The sequence below is a fragment of the Sparassis crispa genome (genome assembly GCF_003851025.1).
Source record: "Sparassis crispa DNA, contig_000003F, whole genome shotgun sequence".
Lineage (NCBI taxonomy): Eukaryota > Fungi > Basidiomycota > Agaricomycetes > Polyporales > Sparassidaceae > Sparassis > Sparassis crispa.
In genome coordinates this window covers 3402464-3419762 of record NW_020939750.1, presented here as the reverse complement: position 1 = coordinate 3419762, position 17299 = coordinate 3402464, and the positions used below count along the sequence as shown (strand labels likewise).

The window sequence follows — 17299 nt, the reverse complement described above, 5'->3', positions numbered from 1 at the left end:
ACAAGCCATCTTGGTCAGTGCATTGGGAAGCTTGGACCATTCGCAGCATCCTGGCGGCCTTACATACGTTTCTACGAAGAGACAGCCAGGTGCAGGCGCCCCTGCCGAAGCCGCGTTCTTCGTTGATGTTTTGATATCGTACTTGCGCTCTTCCTACTTAGGGTTGTTGCGATCCCAAACGATGTACGGTGCTTCTCTCTGCATTGCAGAGACAAAACAATAACAAATCTATCCCATCACACCAATCTTGGACAAGCTAAACAAATGTGAGCACAATAAAAATAGAGATGAGAGAAGAAAATAAAAAGTTGCACACATGCAATGGTGATGATGATGGCAAGATAAATACCGCAACGTGATGTCCAGTCCTGACGGAAATGAGATCGAGCGAGTGGATCCCCCGCCTCTAAGTCGTCTTCCGCCGCTGACATTGAGACCAAGCTGGCCGAAGCATGTCCCAAACGCCTCAGCCAACTCTGGAACGCTTGCTCTGACGAGAGCACTGCAGATCTGCTTCAAGACGACGCTTCGAGCCAGAAGGTGCAATCGGCGCCGCAGGAAGCTCGAGGCCCTTCTCTTTATAGCGCGCATAGTTGTAGTTCGAGGAGACTCGGTCGGGTATCTTGTCGTGCTTCGGCCATTCGCGCTGTTCCTCGCAAAAGATCTTCTGAAACAAATTGTACATCTGATCGTGAGTCTTCAAGTTGTTAGCGAGACCTTTCTGCATCTCTCGGGCCTTCTCGTCAAAATATGGTTCCATTTCGTAGACTTCCTCCGACATGCCTTCTGCCACAGATTGAGCCTTCATCTGGTGTCGCAAGTACTCCTCAACGAGCATGTCCTGGTCATCTGCGGAGACGTCGTTCTCCGATTCCTCATCCATACGCTGAGTGTGATCGACAGGAGGACCTCTTCGTGCGGCTTGTTGGGGCCAGTCCTCAAGTGAGAATTCCGCGTACCGGGCCTTGAACCATCCCAGAAGTTTGCGAATGAGCTCATTGGATGGATGCTTCTTCCCATTGCGGTACTGGAACTCCACAGATGTGTTGACATCCACCATGAGCTCACCTGACTTCATCACGAGCCGTTTCGCCATGCTGCAGGTGTACAACGTCCGAGCCGCGTTTATGGTGCATTCGTCGAAGTACTGCGACATGAAAGTGGCCGGGTCGTCGATGTTACTGTTCGTGTACCTGATGAGGTAATACAACAAGACATTGAAGAATGCCTCGAGTTCATCTGCAACCTCGACCGCCCTGGTAGGCCTGTCCAGAAGAATAGCGGACATGAACTGCCATGTTCCCTATGCGTGTAGATTAAGCATCCGTGATCGGTGAAGAGATTGACCAGACACTCACAGTACGATCAGGCTGTCTTGCCTTCTGACTGTTGCCTCCTGTTTCCTTGTCTGTGGCTTCCGTCTCATCGTCCTCGTCCTCGACCTGTTTGGATAGTTCCCAATCACTTAGAATCCCCACCCTGATGGGGACTTGCCGGCCATTAATAGTTGCAGTTTTCTCATTCATGAGAATATTTCCTGCACTGATATCTCGGTGAGTTATTCTAACCTTTTTCATGGCCTGACGATGAGCTACAGGATCCGTGAGCAACATATGGTGTGGCGGACTCGAGATATAATAACTCACCTTTGATGCAGTGTGCTATAATCATCACTAACTCCAAAGAATTCCTGAAATCGCTCAGCGGACGACAGACTTCTTCGACTACTAGCCGATAATGTGTGTGGGTCTTGATCGGGTTCATCTGTCCACTATAGAACTCGTGCCAGTAAGTGTCCGTCTTCGTCCGTTGTCGTTCAACATGTACGACATTTCCGACATCTTCAACATCTAGAACGTCCCCGTGGCAAACCAGAGTCGGGACATTTGCGACTTCTGCGTCATTGAGAGACTGGAGGATGTATCCCTCCTTTTCGATGTCTGGCAGGTCTACGCGCCACACATCCTTCAGGAAGACGAACTTGTTATCCTGGCAGTCGTACGCAATGTAGCCTCGTGTAACCCGGCCTGTCATACCTGACGCCTGAAAATGAGGCTTTCCCACCAAAAAATGTTGCAAACGTGGCTTCTTGCGCGCATTCCTCCCTGCAGGTCGAGGGTCTGAGCCGTCGGTCGCCTTTCCATTTTCCGGATGTACGGTCAGTTTCCAACACGACCAGTCATTAGGATTCTCCTTCGAGAGATTGGGCATGGACTTCGCGAACGATTCCCTCGCGTACTCGGAGCCAGCACCTTCTGGTGGATTCCTGGCCAGCTGCTCCATGAGCTTGTAGTCTGCCGATCCGCATTTCACAGCAACGGCCGTCGTATCGTATCCTTGCTGTTTGTCAGTCATATTACAGAATCGCCACAGGAACTTGCCAAGATACTCGGTGTTCGTGTACTTGAATTTGTTCGTGACAACAGTACCGGCCCGATCCCAGCGAATAATCCGCGCAACATCACGGAGGATGAGAATCGTGAATGCGAAGCAGCGATGTTGGCGTGAGAAGAGTATTTTGGCGTAGGAGATAATCTGCCCTCGAACCGCAGCTCGTCGGTCAGCGGGCGGCTCATAAGCTGTCTCGAAGGTCTCTCTGGATGAATTTCCATAAGCCATCTGAAGGGGATTCTCTTCGTCGCCGTCCTCATCGTCTTCCATTGTCGGGTCACCGTCTCCGTATGTCTCATCTTCATCCAGGAAGACATTGTCCATATCGCCCACGTCATCGTCGTTCGCGTCGTGCACGTCATCTACTTGGACCTCGTCGCCCTGCTCAGAATCGTGGTGCAGGTTATCTTCATCCTCGCCCTTCGTCTTTGGATCTTCGAAAGGATCATCCTCCGTTCTATGCTTCTTGAACTCAATCGAAAGCCGCTGAAGTGCCCAATGTGGCCTACTATCGTCGAAGGTCTTTCTCTGCTTGGCATTCTCAGGAAGAAACAGCGCTGCATCAACCTTCTGCCTCGAGGGGTCCGCCTTGTCGGGTTTGTTCTGCACCAGCTTGAGGACATACCCCTTGCAAAGCTTGTAATTTTGGACGCATTTGACCTTGAAATAACCGACTCGGTCAGATGCGTGATGTGCAGGAGAAGGTCAAGCTCACCAGAGGTTTATACATTTGCTCTTCTCGTACTGTACCTTCGAGTACGTTCTCCATCTCCTTGAACGCCTTCTTGAAATTCGGCTTGAATGGTTTCTTCGCCATCACCTCAGATTCCGGAGCGAACGTGTCCATGAATTTGTTCACGGGCATCACGATGAATTTCCCGCGCATTTCTTCACGAAGATGCCGTCGTTGCTCGTGCAGAGTTTGGCCGCCGGTAGCGAATCGCGAGTTATCACGCTTGGCCTTGTGGGGAGAGCTTTGACATTTAGCAGAGAGATTGTCAGATTGGAGAGGCTTAGTGGAAGACATGTTGGCGCGTGCTTACCTCCTCGAAGAGAAGATGGAGGACTTTATATATTCGGCTGGAGGACGAGTGGCCAAGCTCTGGGTAATCTCGATCAGTTGGTCGGCCAGAGATCGACTTACAGATTTACATTACCGTGTGCAAGATGTTCTACTGTCTATTGTGCCCTCCAAAGAACAGCAATGTTGCTGAGGAGCGTGCGCTTCAAAGGTATGCGAAGGCCAGTGACCACGTGCACCGCGTCAATGCCCAGCACGTGAGGCGTCAGGGCACCCATCCTACTCGTTTCCCAATTTTATTTAATTACGTACCCGTTTTCTCGTCGAGTGAGCTGAGTGCTCAGTCGCTTATTCTAGCCAACATTCGACGGACTTGCTTACCTCAGTAGTCAAAACCTCGCAAAGTTGTGAGGGCAATCACTCGTTGCCAGGATCTCACTGGCATCACCGGGCCCTGATCGAGCTGCTGCCCAGCAGAGTCATAACCAGCACGCTGAAGGGATAACATTGTGGCACAGCCTCTCCTTTGTTTGTTTGTCTTATTTAGGCGAAATAACTGCTGCTGTTCGGACATTCAAGTGAGTGGCCTCGGACAGCCCATGACTCACTTCGCGTGGTTCATTTCGGTCCATGGCACAAAGGCCTTCCCCTCAACAGGGGAGAATGTCGGACAGGCACCCTGGTTTTTTCTCACATGTATCCCGCCGTGGCCCGCCATGTGTGGTTCATGTTCCGGTCGTTCCCAGTCATAATATAACATCGTCCGAGATGGGACTCGTTCTGTCGCTCCCGCTTCGACAGCCAGCGTCGTTCCTTTGCCCATTTTTAGCAATTCAATACCTCGTTTGGAAGAATGAAACTGAGTTGATGAACAGGTCACCCCGGTTCTCGGACATTTACGCCTGTATGACTCTGCTTGTACTACTTGCATGAAATTGTATTGACGGGTCACACATATCCAGCACGACCAACACCAGCTAGCCTCAAGCCAGCTGCTATATGCTGCCATCGTACCTATTGAAATTCGCATTTCCTAAAGGCCACCGCACCTTGAAAATTCGCATTTCCTAAAGGCCACCGCACCTTGAACGCGACCTAACTCAGATGCAGATGTGTATTCCTACCACGGCACAGTTGAGCATTCCTCGGCATCGTTCTCCATCGCCCAAAATCCGCTCTTGTACTTGTCCCTCGCTGCATTCGCCAACTCTACGACTACACCGGCTCCGTCCAATGGATCTCGAAGTCCCTCATAACCATTCAACCCAGTCTTACAGTATCCCGGGTCTATGGTCTGCAGTGGCGGACTCAGTAAAATCCCCCCTGGTCCGACAATGATCACTTGCATGAAAGAGCACGTTCGGATGCAGCTTCTGGTACTCTATGGTGAGTACGTTCAGCGCAGTCTTCGACGCGCTGTACGGGATGCTCCTTGTGGGAGGGAGTTCGCCTGACATGGCAAGTTCGATTGATGCGCGAGCAGACGAGACGTTGATCACGCGCGGATCTGGCGATAGCGCAAGAAGCGGTAGAAACACGGAGGTGACTACGGCGACTCCGGATACGTTGGTGTCGTAGACCGCATTGTAAATCGAACGCAGGTTGTCGATTTCTCCAGGAGACGGGACGAGGCCTATGCCCGCGTTGTTGATTAAAACTAGATCACAGTCAGCGTAGCATCCAGGTAACTTGGCGAACAGAGCGTACTGTCAAGCTTTCCATATCGCTCACGAACTGTCTGTTCTGCAGCTTTGATGCTGACATCGTCCATGACGTCGAGAGCCAAGCTATCGATCTCTGCCGTGATCCCAAGCTTGCGCAACTCCGCTATTGCACCGTTGGCTTTGTCAACGAAACGAGCGGCGAGGATGAGCTGATCGGACGATTTTCGCACCGCTAAACCTTGGACGATGGAGAAACCGATTCCTGACAAGGCGCATATTAATGTGAAATGCTCTACCACCACGAACAGTACAGGCTAGGATCAGTGACACAAACCTCGGTTAGCTCCTGTTATGAGGATCGTGCGCGGCATTGTTGGCAATGTTCAGTGAGATGCAAGAGCGCGACATTATCGCCTTTTATGATTTATGGTATTTGAAGCGCTGACGTTGCTTGCCGAAGCCGTGGGCGTACGTACCACCGTTGGCTCACTCAGCGAATGATGAACGCTTACTGACCTCACCGTGAAGGCCTTTCTCCTACGCGAATGTCACCTGTGACGAGACGCGTTGCGTGACTGTTGTTTCAGGCCCCTTACATGAAATTCTAAGACTTAGCTAATAATATATCTCTGGCTCATGGAGCTCAAGCATCTTGACGATTCTTGTGTTCTCCATTCCGATCTTCACTTTTCTCAATTTATCTTTCGGCTATAGTGGTGACCAAAATCACTCGATCAAGCAGGCAAGCCGGGCCAGAGATTATTAGCTTCAAATAGTTTTAAGTGCATTGTGTTTTCTTCGTCGTCAACTTGAATCAACCATCTGCACTAATCGTTCGCCAGCAGGTACGAGGTACAAGAAGTTGCGCTATGTGTACTTCCGAGCGTTCGCATCTGTCTATCTCGTCGTCATGAGTGCCCTCCTCTGGTTTTTGACAGGGCAAATATCTCTTCTATCCTCTCGGTTGTCTTGTCCTCATAAAACCCCGTGTTACTTGGCTGACTTCTTTCAAGTTTGATCCCTCTTCCAACCCTCCGCACACATTTACATGCACTACTCCCTTGGGCGTGCGAGGCTCGTGTTCAATTTGCTACCAGTCTCAATCTCTCCGCCTCTGCGCCGTCCTCCCTCCTCGCTACGTTCAGCATATCTTTCCTCCTCAATCTCTAACTTCACTCGGACCTGTCGGCAACTGCCACGTCGTGCATTCTCAAGCATGTCAGACTCTCCTGATGGTCTCTTCAACTATTCATCAGGACGCTGGCTGTAAGTCTTATACATGTTGTTCTCTGGCGTATATGTCTAATCCGTAATCTCGCACATTCAGCGTCAACAATGATCTTCGCCTCGCAGAGCGCAGACGTGAGTTCGACGTCGACGAGCTTTGTCGACTTGCGGCGCAGTCTGTTGGTCGGAGTTCTCAAGATATCGACACATTTGTGAAGCTCGCCGAGGGCGGCTTCAACCGGACTTTCCTTATCACCATGCATGGCGGCTTCGAGATGGTAGCCCGCATCCCGTACCCCGTCACGGTCCCCAAGTTCTACGCTATCGCTAGTGAAGTGGCCACAATGCGTTTCCTCCGTTCCTCTGGGTTGCCTGTTCCCGAGGTTTACGATTACTCTCCTTCGTCGGACAACGCTGCGAAGACGGAATATATTTTCATGGAGTTTGTGAGAGGTACGAAGCTCAGCGACGTGTGGCTGGAGCTGGAGGAACCGGATATCGTTTCGGTCTTGCGTCAACTTGCTCAACTCGAGTCTCGCATGATGTCGATTCCTTTTCCGGCTGGTGGAAGCCTCTACTATACCAACGACCTGGAGAAGGCGGCAGGGAGGACGGGTATCCCGCTCAACGACGAGCGCTTCTGCGTCGGTCCGGATGCCAGGCTGCATATGTGGTACGGAAGGAGGTCGCAGCTCGACGTGGACAGGGGACCATGTACGCCAGTCTCTGCCTTTTCTTTTGTTGAACTTTCTGGAACTAATCGACACTATAGACGAAAACGCCGAGGCAGCGCTCGTAGCAGCAGCTCGCAAGGAACTGGCGTATCTGGAACAGTTCGGTCGACCGCTACTACCGTTCCAGCGTGAAAGAAGGGAGGCTTACGGGTACAAGGAGCAGTCACCGTCGGACCACATCAAGAATCTCGAACGCTACCTTCTCATCGCATCCTCGCTCGTCTCCAAGAACTCAGCCCTCCATCATTTCCGTATCCGCCATCCCGATCTCCAGCCGAGCAACGTCATCGTGTCGACGTCGTCAGACTCTAACCAGTTGAAAATCGTGGGCCTGCTCGACTGGCAACACGCCTCGATCCTACCCGCGTTTCTCCTCGCTGGTATACCAGGTCACTTGCAGAAATACGATGACCCGGTCTCGCAGGCTCTCATCCCACCCTCACCGCCGGCGGACATGGACGAGCTGGACCAATCCGAGCAGAGCCACGCGATGGGACTCTACCACCGCCGTCTCGTCCACTTCCACTACGTCAAGAACACGGAGGAGTACAACAAGCTCCATCACGATGCGTTGTCGGACCCCGTGTCCATGTTCATCTACCGCCTTTTCGACCAAGCCGGTGCTCCATGGGAGGGTGAGACTCACGCGCTGAAGACTACGCTGATAGAGGCAACGGAGATATGGGGGAGGCTTACGGGGGAAGGTGTGCCGTGTCCAGTCGCGTTCGAACCCGAAGACCTACGCAAGACGAAGGAGCTGAGCGCAAAGCTGCAAGTAGCGGACGAGAATTTTGAGGGGTGCCGAGACATGGTTGGTTTCGAGACAGAGACCTGGGTGTCCAACGAACACTACGCAATGGCCATGGCCCTCGCCGAGCTGCTAAAGCTGAGGGTGTTGGCAGAGATCCCGGAGGAGGAAGTCCGAGCTAAGATTGAGGCGAATTGGTTCTTGAACGATATGGACGAAAAGGATTACATGTAATGAATCGATCGAAATATTTCACGGTGTTGTTATTTTATTTAGTGCTATTGTATACGTGTCCAGTCGACCGCTCTTCAAATCCTGTCGGAGGAAAACTTCTTGCAGAAGACAAATCCGTCGACACCAGTGCACCGTCCTTTAGCTTCCTACAAAGCACATTCACTTTTAATTGTATACATTTTGGCATTATTTACACTGATTTTAATAGCACCATTCATAGCCTCGGTAGTTTCCGTGTCGGCATTAGCTCTGTGGCATCGTCGCGCGGCTTACACTGTCCAGCTGTCATGGGATACTGCTGCAACGTCGTGTTCTCTTGCGGCTTTCGTCATGACTCTAAGGCACTGCAGGTACTAAACCTGTGCGTTCTGATGGGTGGCACCGACTATTCTCCGAAGTGCGGCTCAGGTCTTCGCATGGCAGCACTCGATGACTCAGAATACTTAGCAGAGACCACCTAGATAACTTTGTGAACACGAGTGCCACAACCTAGTGGGCGATGCGCACGTATATGATGGCATTGTCGTATCGCAGCTGATCCGTTGGATAACGAGACGCAAGTCACGCTTGGTCGCGCCTGTCCGTCCTGCGTTTATATGAGAGTGCTCCCTTATCTCCTCCCACCTCCCCGACCTTCTCGACGTCGTCGCATGTGCTTAAATATCGTTATTTTTACCACTCATGTCTGCAGTCCTCGTGCTCCCCTCCCTCCCAGTATAAGTACCGCCTTCCCGCCAAGGCATGTGCGTCGCGCGTTGCGGGAATTCGTTGTCACTGCAGTGCTTGATTTTGGCCATGTTCCTCGTCAAGCTCTTCTCAGCGGTGTTGTACTTAACTGCGCCGGTCAGGGCTTTGACCTCTTACGGATTCAGCCCAGCAAACGGTTTGTATGTGCGTTATAGAGATAGGCTCTCTGCTGCCTGACGTGTAGGTGTCGTTTGATCACATAGGAAAACCCTTGCCCGACCTGTTCTATGCTACGATCGACGATCTTCAACTCGGACTGGCACAAGGAACATTTACTAGCGTTGATCTCGTTAAGGTGCACGATTCAATTGTCCGCGATAGTTTTAATATATTAATCATGCGCCTAATAGGCATATTTCGCACGTATTGAGGAAGTGAACAATATCACTCATGCGGTCATTGAAACCAATCCCGATGCTCTTGCGATTGCTGCCTCTCTTGACGCTGAGAGAGCGGACGGAATCGTGCGTGGGTGAGTTGTCGGAAGAACGTACCATCACTTTTTAGCATTCTCATAACCCGTCCCATTATTTGCAGAAAATTGCACGGCATTCCTGTGCTGGTCAAGGACAACATCGGAACACTGGACAAGATGAACACGACTGGTACATTTTCGCATAATTTGCAATGGAAAGCTTGTGACAATCTGTCCATTTAGCTGGTTCGTATGCCTTTGTCGGCGCCATATTGCCCAGAGACTCCACTATCGCGGCGAAATTGAAAGCAGCGGGTGCTATCCTCATCGGGAAGGCCAACCTTTCGCAGTTCGCCAACTATAGGTCCACGAACTCTACAAACGGTCCGCACCTGCTGTACCCTAAGGGCTCTGTATAATTCAACGGCCTTTGCTTGCAGGTTGGACTTCTCGCGGGGGTCAGACGACGGCAGCATATTATCCCTACTTGGATCCGTCAGGCTCTAGCAGTGGCCCTGGAGTCTCGTGTTCAATAGGTCTTGCTGCTGTTTGTATTGGCACTGAGACGGATGGCTCCATCATCTCGCCCAGCAGCCAGAACAGTCTGACTGGCATCAAGCCTGTAAGTACACTGGGATATTGGTTGATGGAAAATGTAACAATCTTTGGACATGTGTTCGATCCAGTCCGTCGGCTTAACAAGTCGTTACTTGGTAATCCCAATATCGCAAACCCAGGACACCGTTGGTCCCATGACGAGGACGATGATCGACGCTGCATATGTGCTCTCCGTTATCGCTGGTGCGTCCTTCCTCATACCTCTCTGACCCAAGTTCATCGAACGACTCCAGGCCCTGACCCAAACGACAATTATACTTCCGCCATTCCATTCGATACCATCCCTGACTATGCCGCCAACTGCAATATCAACGGCCTCCAGGGTGCCAAGATCGGGATACCGCGTAATGCGATCTCCGTGTACGCGACAGAGGGGCCCGAGGTAGCGGCTTTCAATGCGTCGATCCCCATATTCGAAGCGCTCGGTGCGACTGTCCTGGAGAACGCTGATTTCCCCGATCTGGAGGGGTTCCTGAACTTTAGCGGGTCCAGTGTGAGTGACTTTGCCCTATCACTTCCGCACCATCACTCAGCTGTATTATGTGCGTCAGTACGCTACTGATCCAGTTGTAGGCGCGGACTTCGTCGTCGGCATCGCGAACTACCTCAACGAACTTGTATATAACCCGCTGGATATCCACAACCTCACAGAGCTGGCAGCCTTCACAATGAGCTATCCGCTAGAGGATTATGTGAGTGTTCCGGACCATCTCCGCGCAATCGAAATATTGAGCCACCCTCTGTCCACCGCAGCCTGACCGCAACATTGATGTGTGAGCTATTCGGTGCATTGCGGTCTTTACCGCGCCCCTAATCGTTTCGAACTCCAAGTTGGCAGCAAGACTTGGCGCTCAACGTCACACAGGGCGACGCCGCATACTACACCGCGCTCTTGGAACAGTACTACTATGGTTCCAACGCGAGTAAGGCTTACCTCACCCATGGACTGCTTTTATACCCTTATGACTGTTTCAGCCATCCTCGGCGCACTCGACAACTATGATCTCGACGCGTTAATCATCCCGAGCTCCTTTGCCCCGGGTACGAATCAGGTCTTTGTCTTCAGTTGCATGGCTGAGCTCACAGACGTGTCTTCACTGCAAAAGGATATGCCGCCATCGCGGGTTACCCAATAGTCACCGTGCCGCTGAACTACTACCCTGGCAACACGACCGTCACCTGGAACTCGCGGTACACACTTGTCGAGTCTGCACCGAACGTGCCGTATGTACTGACAGCACACTGACTCATTCGCAAGGGACTGACCCGGATTGGTGGCGTTTGCGATGTAGATTTGGTATCTCGATCTACGGAAAGCGCTTCAGCGAGGCCATGATGGTGCAGTATGCGTGTGCCTTCGAAGCTGCTACGAATGTGCGTACTACCTCGCCGCCTGCTCCCTATGGCTGATCATTAGTATCTATCATGTCAGTATCGCAATCTGAAGCTTCCCTACTTGATCCCGAACATCCAGCTCATCGATGTCATGTAAAATGGGAGTATTCATTTGGGCACTGCTGGGCTCGCAGTGGAAATTGAGTGGTGGTCAACTAAGAGTCTTCGAGGGGGGAAATTGTGCATCTCTACTTTCGAAAGGAAGCGATAATTGACTGTGACTTGGTCCTTCAGAATGCCAATCCCAACCGACAGTAGCCTGAAACTCAACTCAGCTCCGTTGGGATCTGTCACCTCAGCTAGCGACCACAGACCCTGGCATGCGGAGCGTGGTTCATTACCGAGCGATTTCTACATTTTCTACTATGATCCCCTCGAAGTTGTTGCCTGCTTTGTAGCGATCGGCGATCTACAACGGCAACTGGATGATTCGATCGTTCACGATCATATCCAGAGTGTTGAAACGTTGACACCTGTTGATGCTGCCTCAGTCTATAGGATCGAAAAACTCTAGAGATCACCGCATCTCTCGACGATAAACTTAGAAGGGCGAATGGACCTGTTCGTGAGTGGTCATGAGTATGGAGAGATTTCACATGCTGTAATGGACCAGTCTCTTTCCACTTACCAAAAGCTACATGGAATTTTCGTGCTGGTCAAGAATAACATCAGAACGTTTGAAAAGATTTGAACGTGACTGGCATGTTTTGCCCTGCTCTACCCATGTCGACCTACTTGATCACCCTTCTACTGGTAGCCATTCGAATTGCTGCAGGAATCCGATGTCACATCAGACAGTATATCAGTTATGCATCCGGATTCTATCTCACCTCCGTCTAGTCGTACAACTTTCCCTGCCGAACTCTACAAAAACTACATCCACATCTCACAACAGTCTGCTTATGCATTGTGCCTGCCCACTGCCATGCACCGAGTCCTTAGGCATGGCCATCAATCGCCAGCGGGCGGTACGGCTCCTCGAGGTACTTAATCTCGTCCTCCGTGAGCTGGACATGGACCGCACCTGTTCAGCGCAATTTCATTTCAACAGTGCAACGTTCACATCGTCATCGGGAGAAAACGCGGGGGTCAGGCGCACCGATGATATCCTTGAGGTTCTCGAGGCTCGTCGTCCCTACAATGGGCGCAGTGACGCCCGGCTTGGAGAGGCTCCACGCGATCGCAACCTGCGCCATGCTGATACCTTTCTTCTTCGCGAGTTCGTCGACGCTACAGGATAGCATCGTCAGCACCGTACTTTCACACCATTACGCTTCGAGGGGACGTACCGGCTGATGATGTCGACCGTCCCCGGATTATCAGTGTAGTGCTTCTGGTACCTGCATCAGAAAAACAGCCAAGCGGTGATAGGCCAGTGGTCCCAGTAAGGGGGAGGGGCAGCGGGAGTCGTAAGCGGGATACTTGAAAAGTAAAAGAAGGGGGACATGCCGGTCAGTCTGCGCGCGGCGGGTCTGCTCACCAACCGGACGCGTGAGTAACCCGCGTGCGAGGGGGGACCACGGGATCGCGCCAACGCCGAACATCTGCGGGCGATGAGAGCGTGGTCAGCGTGCGGCACGGTTGAAGGAAAAGAATTAGAGAAGGGGAGAGATGGGCACGGGACGAAATGGTAGGGGGACATGCAGAGGGGGAAATATAAGTGAGTGAGATTGATGCAGAGAGGATGATCACGGACGTGATACGTAAGAGAGGGCTAATAATGGGGTAGACGGGTACGAAGCGAGATGGGTATTGCGGAGATGGGTACAATGCGCTAGTGTCGGCGGGAGGACGATGTGGGGATTTCGGTAGAGACGAGAAGACCAGACGATGGAAAAAATCAAAAATAAGAGATAGGACGAGACGCGCCTTGAGCGTGGGGAACATCTCGCGCTCCTCTTCGCGGTATATGAGGCTATGGTGGTTCTGCATCGCAACGAAGGGTGTCAGGTTGTTCGAGATCGCGTAATCTGCGTAATTTATGTTCGTTAAATCGGGTACGGTAGAGAGGCTTGGTGGACGGACTTTGCATCGCGTGGACTACCGCCGTAGATTGTTGTGAATTGTATCAGTCGCGCAGCAGAAAACAGGATGCTTGTGACGCACACTGGTAAGCGTGGCACGAGCTCATACCAATGTAGCGCGCGTGACCGGCCTTGACAACGTCGTGCAGCGCATGCATCTGCCAATGCTGTCAGTTTATTCGACTGAGCGTCAGAACGGAGTGCCCACTGTCTCTTCGATTGGCGTTTCGTAGTCGAACCGATGACCTAGCGGGAAATCAGACAATTTCGCACAGGACAGAGAAGACTTGAGTTGAGGAACGCACATTGAAGGAGATCCACGTAGTCGAGCTGCAGCCGCTCGAGGCTCTTCTTCACGGCATCGAAGATGTTCTGCGGGGAACGTTAACGGCGCACCCGTAAGTCCCAAGGCCAAACATCCACGAAAAAAGGGGGAGGTGGAGATGGATATACAGTACTTTGCGACTGAGCCCGCGCTGGTTGATGATCACCATTTCCTGGGGGCTCTGGCTCGTTCTAGCAAGATTGCCGTCGTACTGGGGGACTACAGAGAAGTACAGCTGGTACCCACAACATAGTTTAATTTAGCTAGATTATTGGAAGCGATGTGGGCGGATACATGCCTTGGTCATCACGACGATCTCCTCGCGGGGTAGACGCAGCTTCTTGATGGCCTTGCCGAGAATCTGCTCGGACAGGCCATTGGAGTATACATTGGCAGTGTCGAACGTCTGAATGCCGTTCTCGTATCTGCCACAGACACGATGGGCGTGGCGGGACAGAGAGAATCGTTGGACGACACGTACGCGAACTTGATGTGTTCGATCGCTTTGTCCTGGTCTTCGATCACCCATTCTTGCCAACTGGTGCTGCCGTACTGCATGGTGCCAAGAATTATCTTGGACACTTTAAGGCCAGAATTGCCCAAGCGGACTGAGTATATATAGGGGATTTCGCTCGTGTCAGGTAGGCCATATACGTTATAGTCCAGTTCCACTTGCGCACCGTAGGGCATCGTCTTCTTCGTGATGGCTGCCATGTCTCCAGAACTACTAGTACTGCTGATGTGCGTAAAATGAGGGAAAGGAAATGAGGGTTTAAAGACACAAGCTGTTGCTCTTATAGATGGATCACTTCACCTTCAGCTTCGACGTTCAGCAGACCGGGGTTCAGGTTGGGCAGTCTTGGAGCGGACGCGCGTACGGGCGGCAGTGTCACCGTCAAACTTTCGCTGCCCCGCTCGGCAGGTGCCATGCAGAGACGGGAACATGTCGACGTCGGCGTCGAGTCACAGTCGTCGCGTGGACGCATGACATGTGTCACACCGCGTGCTCGTGTGGCCATGCGAGCACATCATCATATCTTCCGCACTATGTATTGCAACACAGAGGGAAAGCTGAAATACATACTTCCATCCAGTAGCATCATATCCAGCAAGTATTGAACATCTAGCGTCGCATGGCTTAAGTGAGAGGATTGAATGTTCAAGCCAGTGCCCTCGTAGCAGTGGCGGTGTTCAGCATCGGGGAGGGTTGTGCGAGAAGAGCCAGGATGAAATTCTGCGAGTGTTCACTCATAATTAATGAAGACAATAGTCTTAAAAAAGGCGACAATAGTTGGAACATCCATATACGATCTACAAATATATATGGGATTGAGGATATACCGGGGAAATGGTCAGGATATCGCAGGTCGAAGACGGTGGATGGCGTCACGAATAGAGGAACTGATCAAAACATCAAAGATACCTCGCTCGTCCATACTATGTCAGCAGATGCCAGAAACTTCACCCATTCCTCTATGGCACCGAAGTTGAGAAAGATATTTTCTGCACCTTCAACGGCGTACTGTATCTGAACAACAGGGTATCGTCATTGATATAATTGATCATCGATATCAGAGTCTTTCCTCCGACTCACCTCTTATAGAACATCCCTGCCAGTCCTCCACGGTGACTCCCATATACGACGGTAATTTAAGCCAAACCTTTCGACGGCCTCTGAGTTCTTGGCGTTTGACTATCTCGAGGCAGCGATCGCATACACCTAACTGGTGGAGATCACGCCATTTGGCCAGTGCATGGATCCTTCCCTGAGCTTCGAGAAGTGCCTTCCCCGGAAGTTTTCGCAACTCACGGGCACAAGTTTCCTGGTCTTTGCATTTCGGACTAGCTTCTTTCATATCCAGCACCCATGCAAGCTCCCTGGTGTTTGCTTCCATCAATTTGAGACGCCCTTCTACGCAGCGATCGATATCCTCTGAAGACAATTTCTCCAGGAATCCATCCGCTCGGCATACCCAATGTAGAATGACTCGGGTGCTCAGGCAGCAACAGGCATACAGTGCACTTGGAAGGATAGTGTCGGAGTGAGTCAGACGAGCGAGATTGACTGCGCCGATAGCGATAGCATCGTTAGCCTGCATCGTTATGTAGGAGCTCCCATCTGTATTAAATGTGCACCAGTCCTCGAAGTTAGTCGGGAAGCATGAATGGAGACGCTGCAATGCGTTGTCCCGAATGTCGGCGATCTTGTATTTGTGACCCAGTCGTATCAGCGAAGAGATCACGCTGAATTCCACTGGGTCGGAGGTAAGGCCGAAGTACCTGGGTAATGTAAGGACCAATTTCGAAACATATAAAAGAAAGAATGTACATTCTGCCATCATACATCATCCACAGCAACGCCTCCAGGTCACTGGCGGAATCTGTAAGGTGGATTGTAGGCGGATCCGATGTTTGAAGTAAATGCTGGTGGGGCTTCAGGATGGTACGGATGACGAGAGAGTCGCAAGAAATTAGCCCAGCGTGTACGCGAACCGCGACACGTCCAGCGACGAGGATGACATTACCATCATCAAACCAAAGTTTTGCGTGCCGCTGAGGTTCATCTTTACTTCCGATCTGGCCCCATGGCTGGAGGTCCCCGACATGGATGTTGCTCTCCTCTGAGTCAGAAGCGAGACGTATCCGCTTTCTCGCCTGTAAGTCTGTCTTTGCAGGAGCTGCCATTCATGGAGTTTCGGATGTATGATGTCGATATCGTGACTGCGGCGTCCCTCTATTAAGAATAGACAGTAATGGCGATGAGTTGTGACGCACTTATCATTTGTTCCAATATTCCAGGTATTGGGTCTCACTGTAGGCTTTCCGATTGACAGTGAGGATGAAACGGTCACGTACTACGTGTTATGTAGACGCCGATTTACCATACCTTGAATTTATTCCCATCATGCGGAGCGGCAACACGAAGCGACAGCAGGACGGGGACGTCAAGTACGATGAAACTACACATTCGATTTCCAAAAGGTAGCACAAACATGGCTCAAAAGTACTATGGTTAATGGTCGTATACAACTTATGACGTACGGATCTGCCCGGCTGCATTTCATGATAACAGGCCCTAAGCCTTTAAGGCGAAGGCGGATATCATGTCACAAACATCGTAAACACGACATTGCAGCAGTATCCCATGACAGCTGGACGGTATAAACCGTGCGACGATGCCACAGAGCTAATGCCGACACGGAAACTACAACCGAGAGGCTAGAAGAGATATTTGCCCTGTCAAAACCCAGAGGACACTCATGACGACAAGATAGACAGATGCCGACGCTCGAAAGTACACATGGCGCAACTTCTTGTACCTCGTACCTGCTGGTGAACGATTAGTGCAGATGCTTGATTCAAGTCGATGACGAAGAGAACACAATGCACTTAGAAGTTGGTAGAGAAAAAGTCGCCTCTGCCTGCAGCACACTATCGTTCAACACGGATTCCACGAAGGCCTCGTAGACTATTTGAAGCTAATAATCTCTGGCCCGGCCTGCCTGCTTGATACTGTGCAATTGAAGGGGCCTGAAACAGCAGTCACGCAACGCGTCTCGTCACAGGTGACTATATCAGTCCGTTCCTCCAACCTCTCATAGGACTGATTTTGTAGTCTGGCTTTGGGAGACTAGGGTCAGTGAGCGTTCATCATTCGCTGAGTGAGCCAACGGTGGTACGTACGCCCACGGCTTCGGCAAGCAATGTCAGCGCTTCAAATACCATAAATCATAAAAGGCGATGATGTCGCGCTCT

At 51.4% G+C, this 17299-nt stretch overlaps 5 protein-coding genes across 5 annotated transcripts; 2 read left to right on the top strand and 3 right to left on the bottom strand.

The window, feature by feature from the left end:
• Positions 1–466: 466 nt before the first annotated feature.
• On the bottom strand, positions 467–3277 carry SCP_0412430 (hypothetical protein; the record flags this gene model as incomplete). Its single annotated transcript, XM_027757968.1, has 4 exons — positions 467–1303; positions 1359–1591; positions 1647–3051; positions 3107–3277. The coding sequence occupies 4 exons, from the start codon at positions 3275–3277 to the stop codon at positions 467–469; spliced, it is 2646 nt and encodes an 881-aa protein (XP_027613769.1).
• A 1255-nt stretch (positions 3278–4532) lies between these two features.
• SCP_0412420 (Short-chain dehydrogenase/reductase tropE) lies at positions 4533–5447 on the bottom strand (the record flags this gene model as incomplete). Its single annotated transcript, XM_027757967.1, has 4 exons — positions 4533–4706; positions 4771–5069; positions 5120–5338; positions 5411–5447. The coding sequence occupies 4 exons, from the start codon at positions 5445–5447 to the stop codon at positions 4533–4535; spliced, it is 729 nt and encodes a 242-aa protein (XP_027613768.1).
• Positions 5448–6292: 845 nt separating this feature from the next.
• SCP_0412410 (protein kinase subdomain-containing protein PKL/CAK/Fmp29) lies at positions 6293–8019 on the top strand (the record flags this gene model as incomplete). Its single annotated transcript, XM_027757966.1, has 3 exons — positions 6293–6342; positions 6404–7017; positions 7076–8019. The coding sequence occupies 3 exons, from the start codon at positions 6293–6295 to the stop codon at positions 8017–8019; spliced, it is 1608 nt and encodes a 535-aa protein (XP_027613767.1).
• Positions 8020–8814: 795 nt separating this feature from the next.
• Positions 8815–11291, top strand: SCP_0412400 (Putative amidase; the record flags this gene model as incomplete). Its single annotated transcript, XM_027757965.1, has 15 exons — positions 8815–8902; positions 8970–9061; positions 9117–9238; positions 9304–9371; positions 9425–9565; positions 9622–9803; positions 9868–9982; positions 10033–10292; positions 10351–10491; positions 10553–10572; positions 10631–10722; positions 10775–10840; positions 10906–11023; positions 11092–11173; positions 11232–11291. 15 exons carry the CDS (start codon positions 8815–8817, stop codon positions 11289–11291), a joined length of 1647 nt encoding a protein of 548 aa, XP_027613766.1.
• An 841-nt stretch (positions 11292–12132) lies between these two features.
• SCP_0412390 (Putative aryl-alcohol dehydrogenase) lies at positions 12133–14257 on the bottom strand (the record flags this gene model as incomplete). Its single annotated transcript, XM_027757964.1, has 13 exons — positions 12133–12218; positions 12294–12424; positions 12484–12534; positions 12644–12738; positions 13064–13164; positions 13220–13234; positions 13301–13376; positions 13427–13464; positions 13524–13590; positions 13677–13778; positions 13842–13968; positions 14025–14151; positions 14224–14257. The coding sequence occupies 13 exons, from the start codon at positions 14255–14257 to the stop codon at positions 12133–12135; spliced, it is 1050 nt and encodes a 349-aa protein (XP_027613765.1).
• Between the last annotated feature and the right edge of the window lie 3042 nt (positions 14258–17299).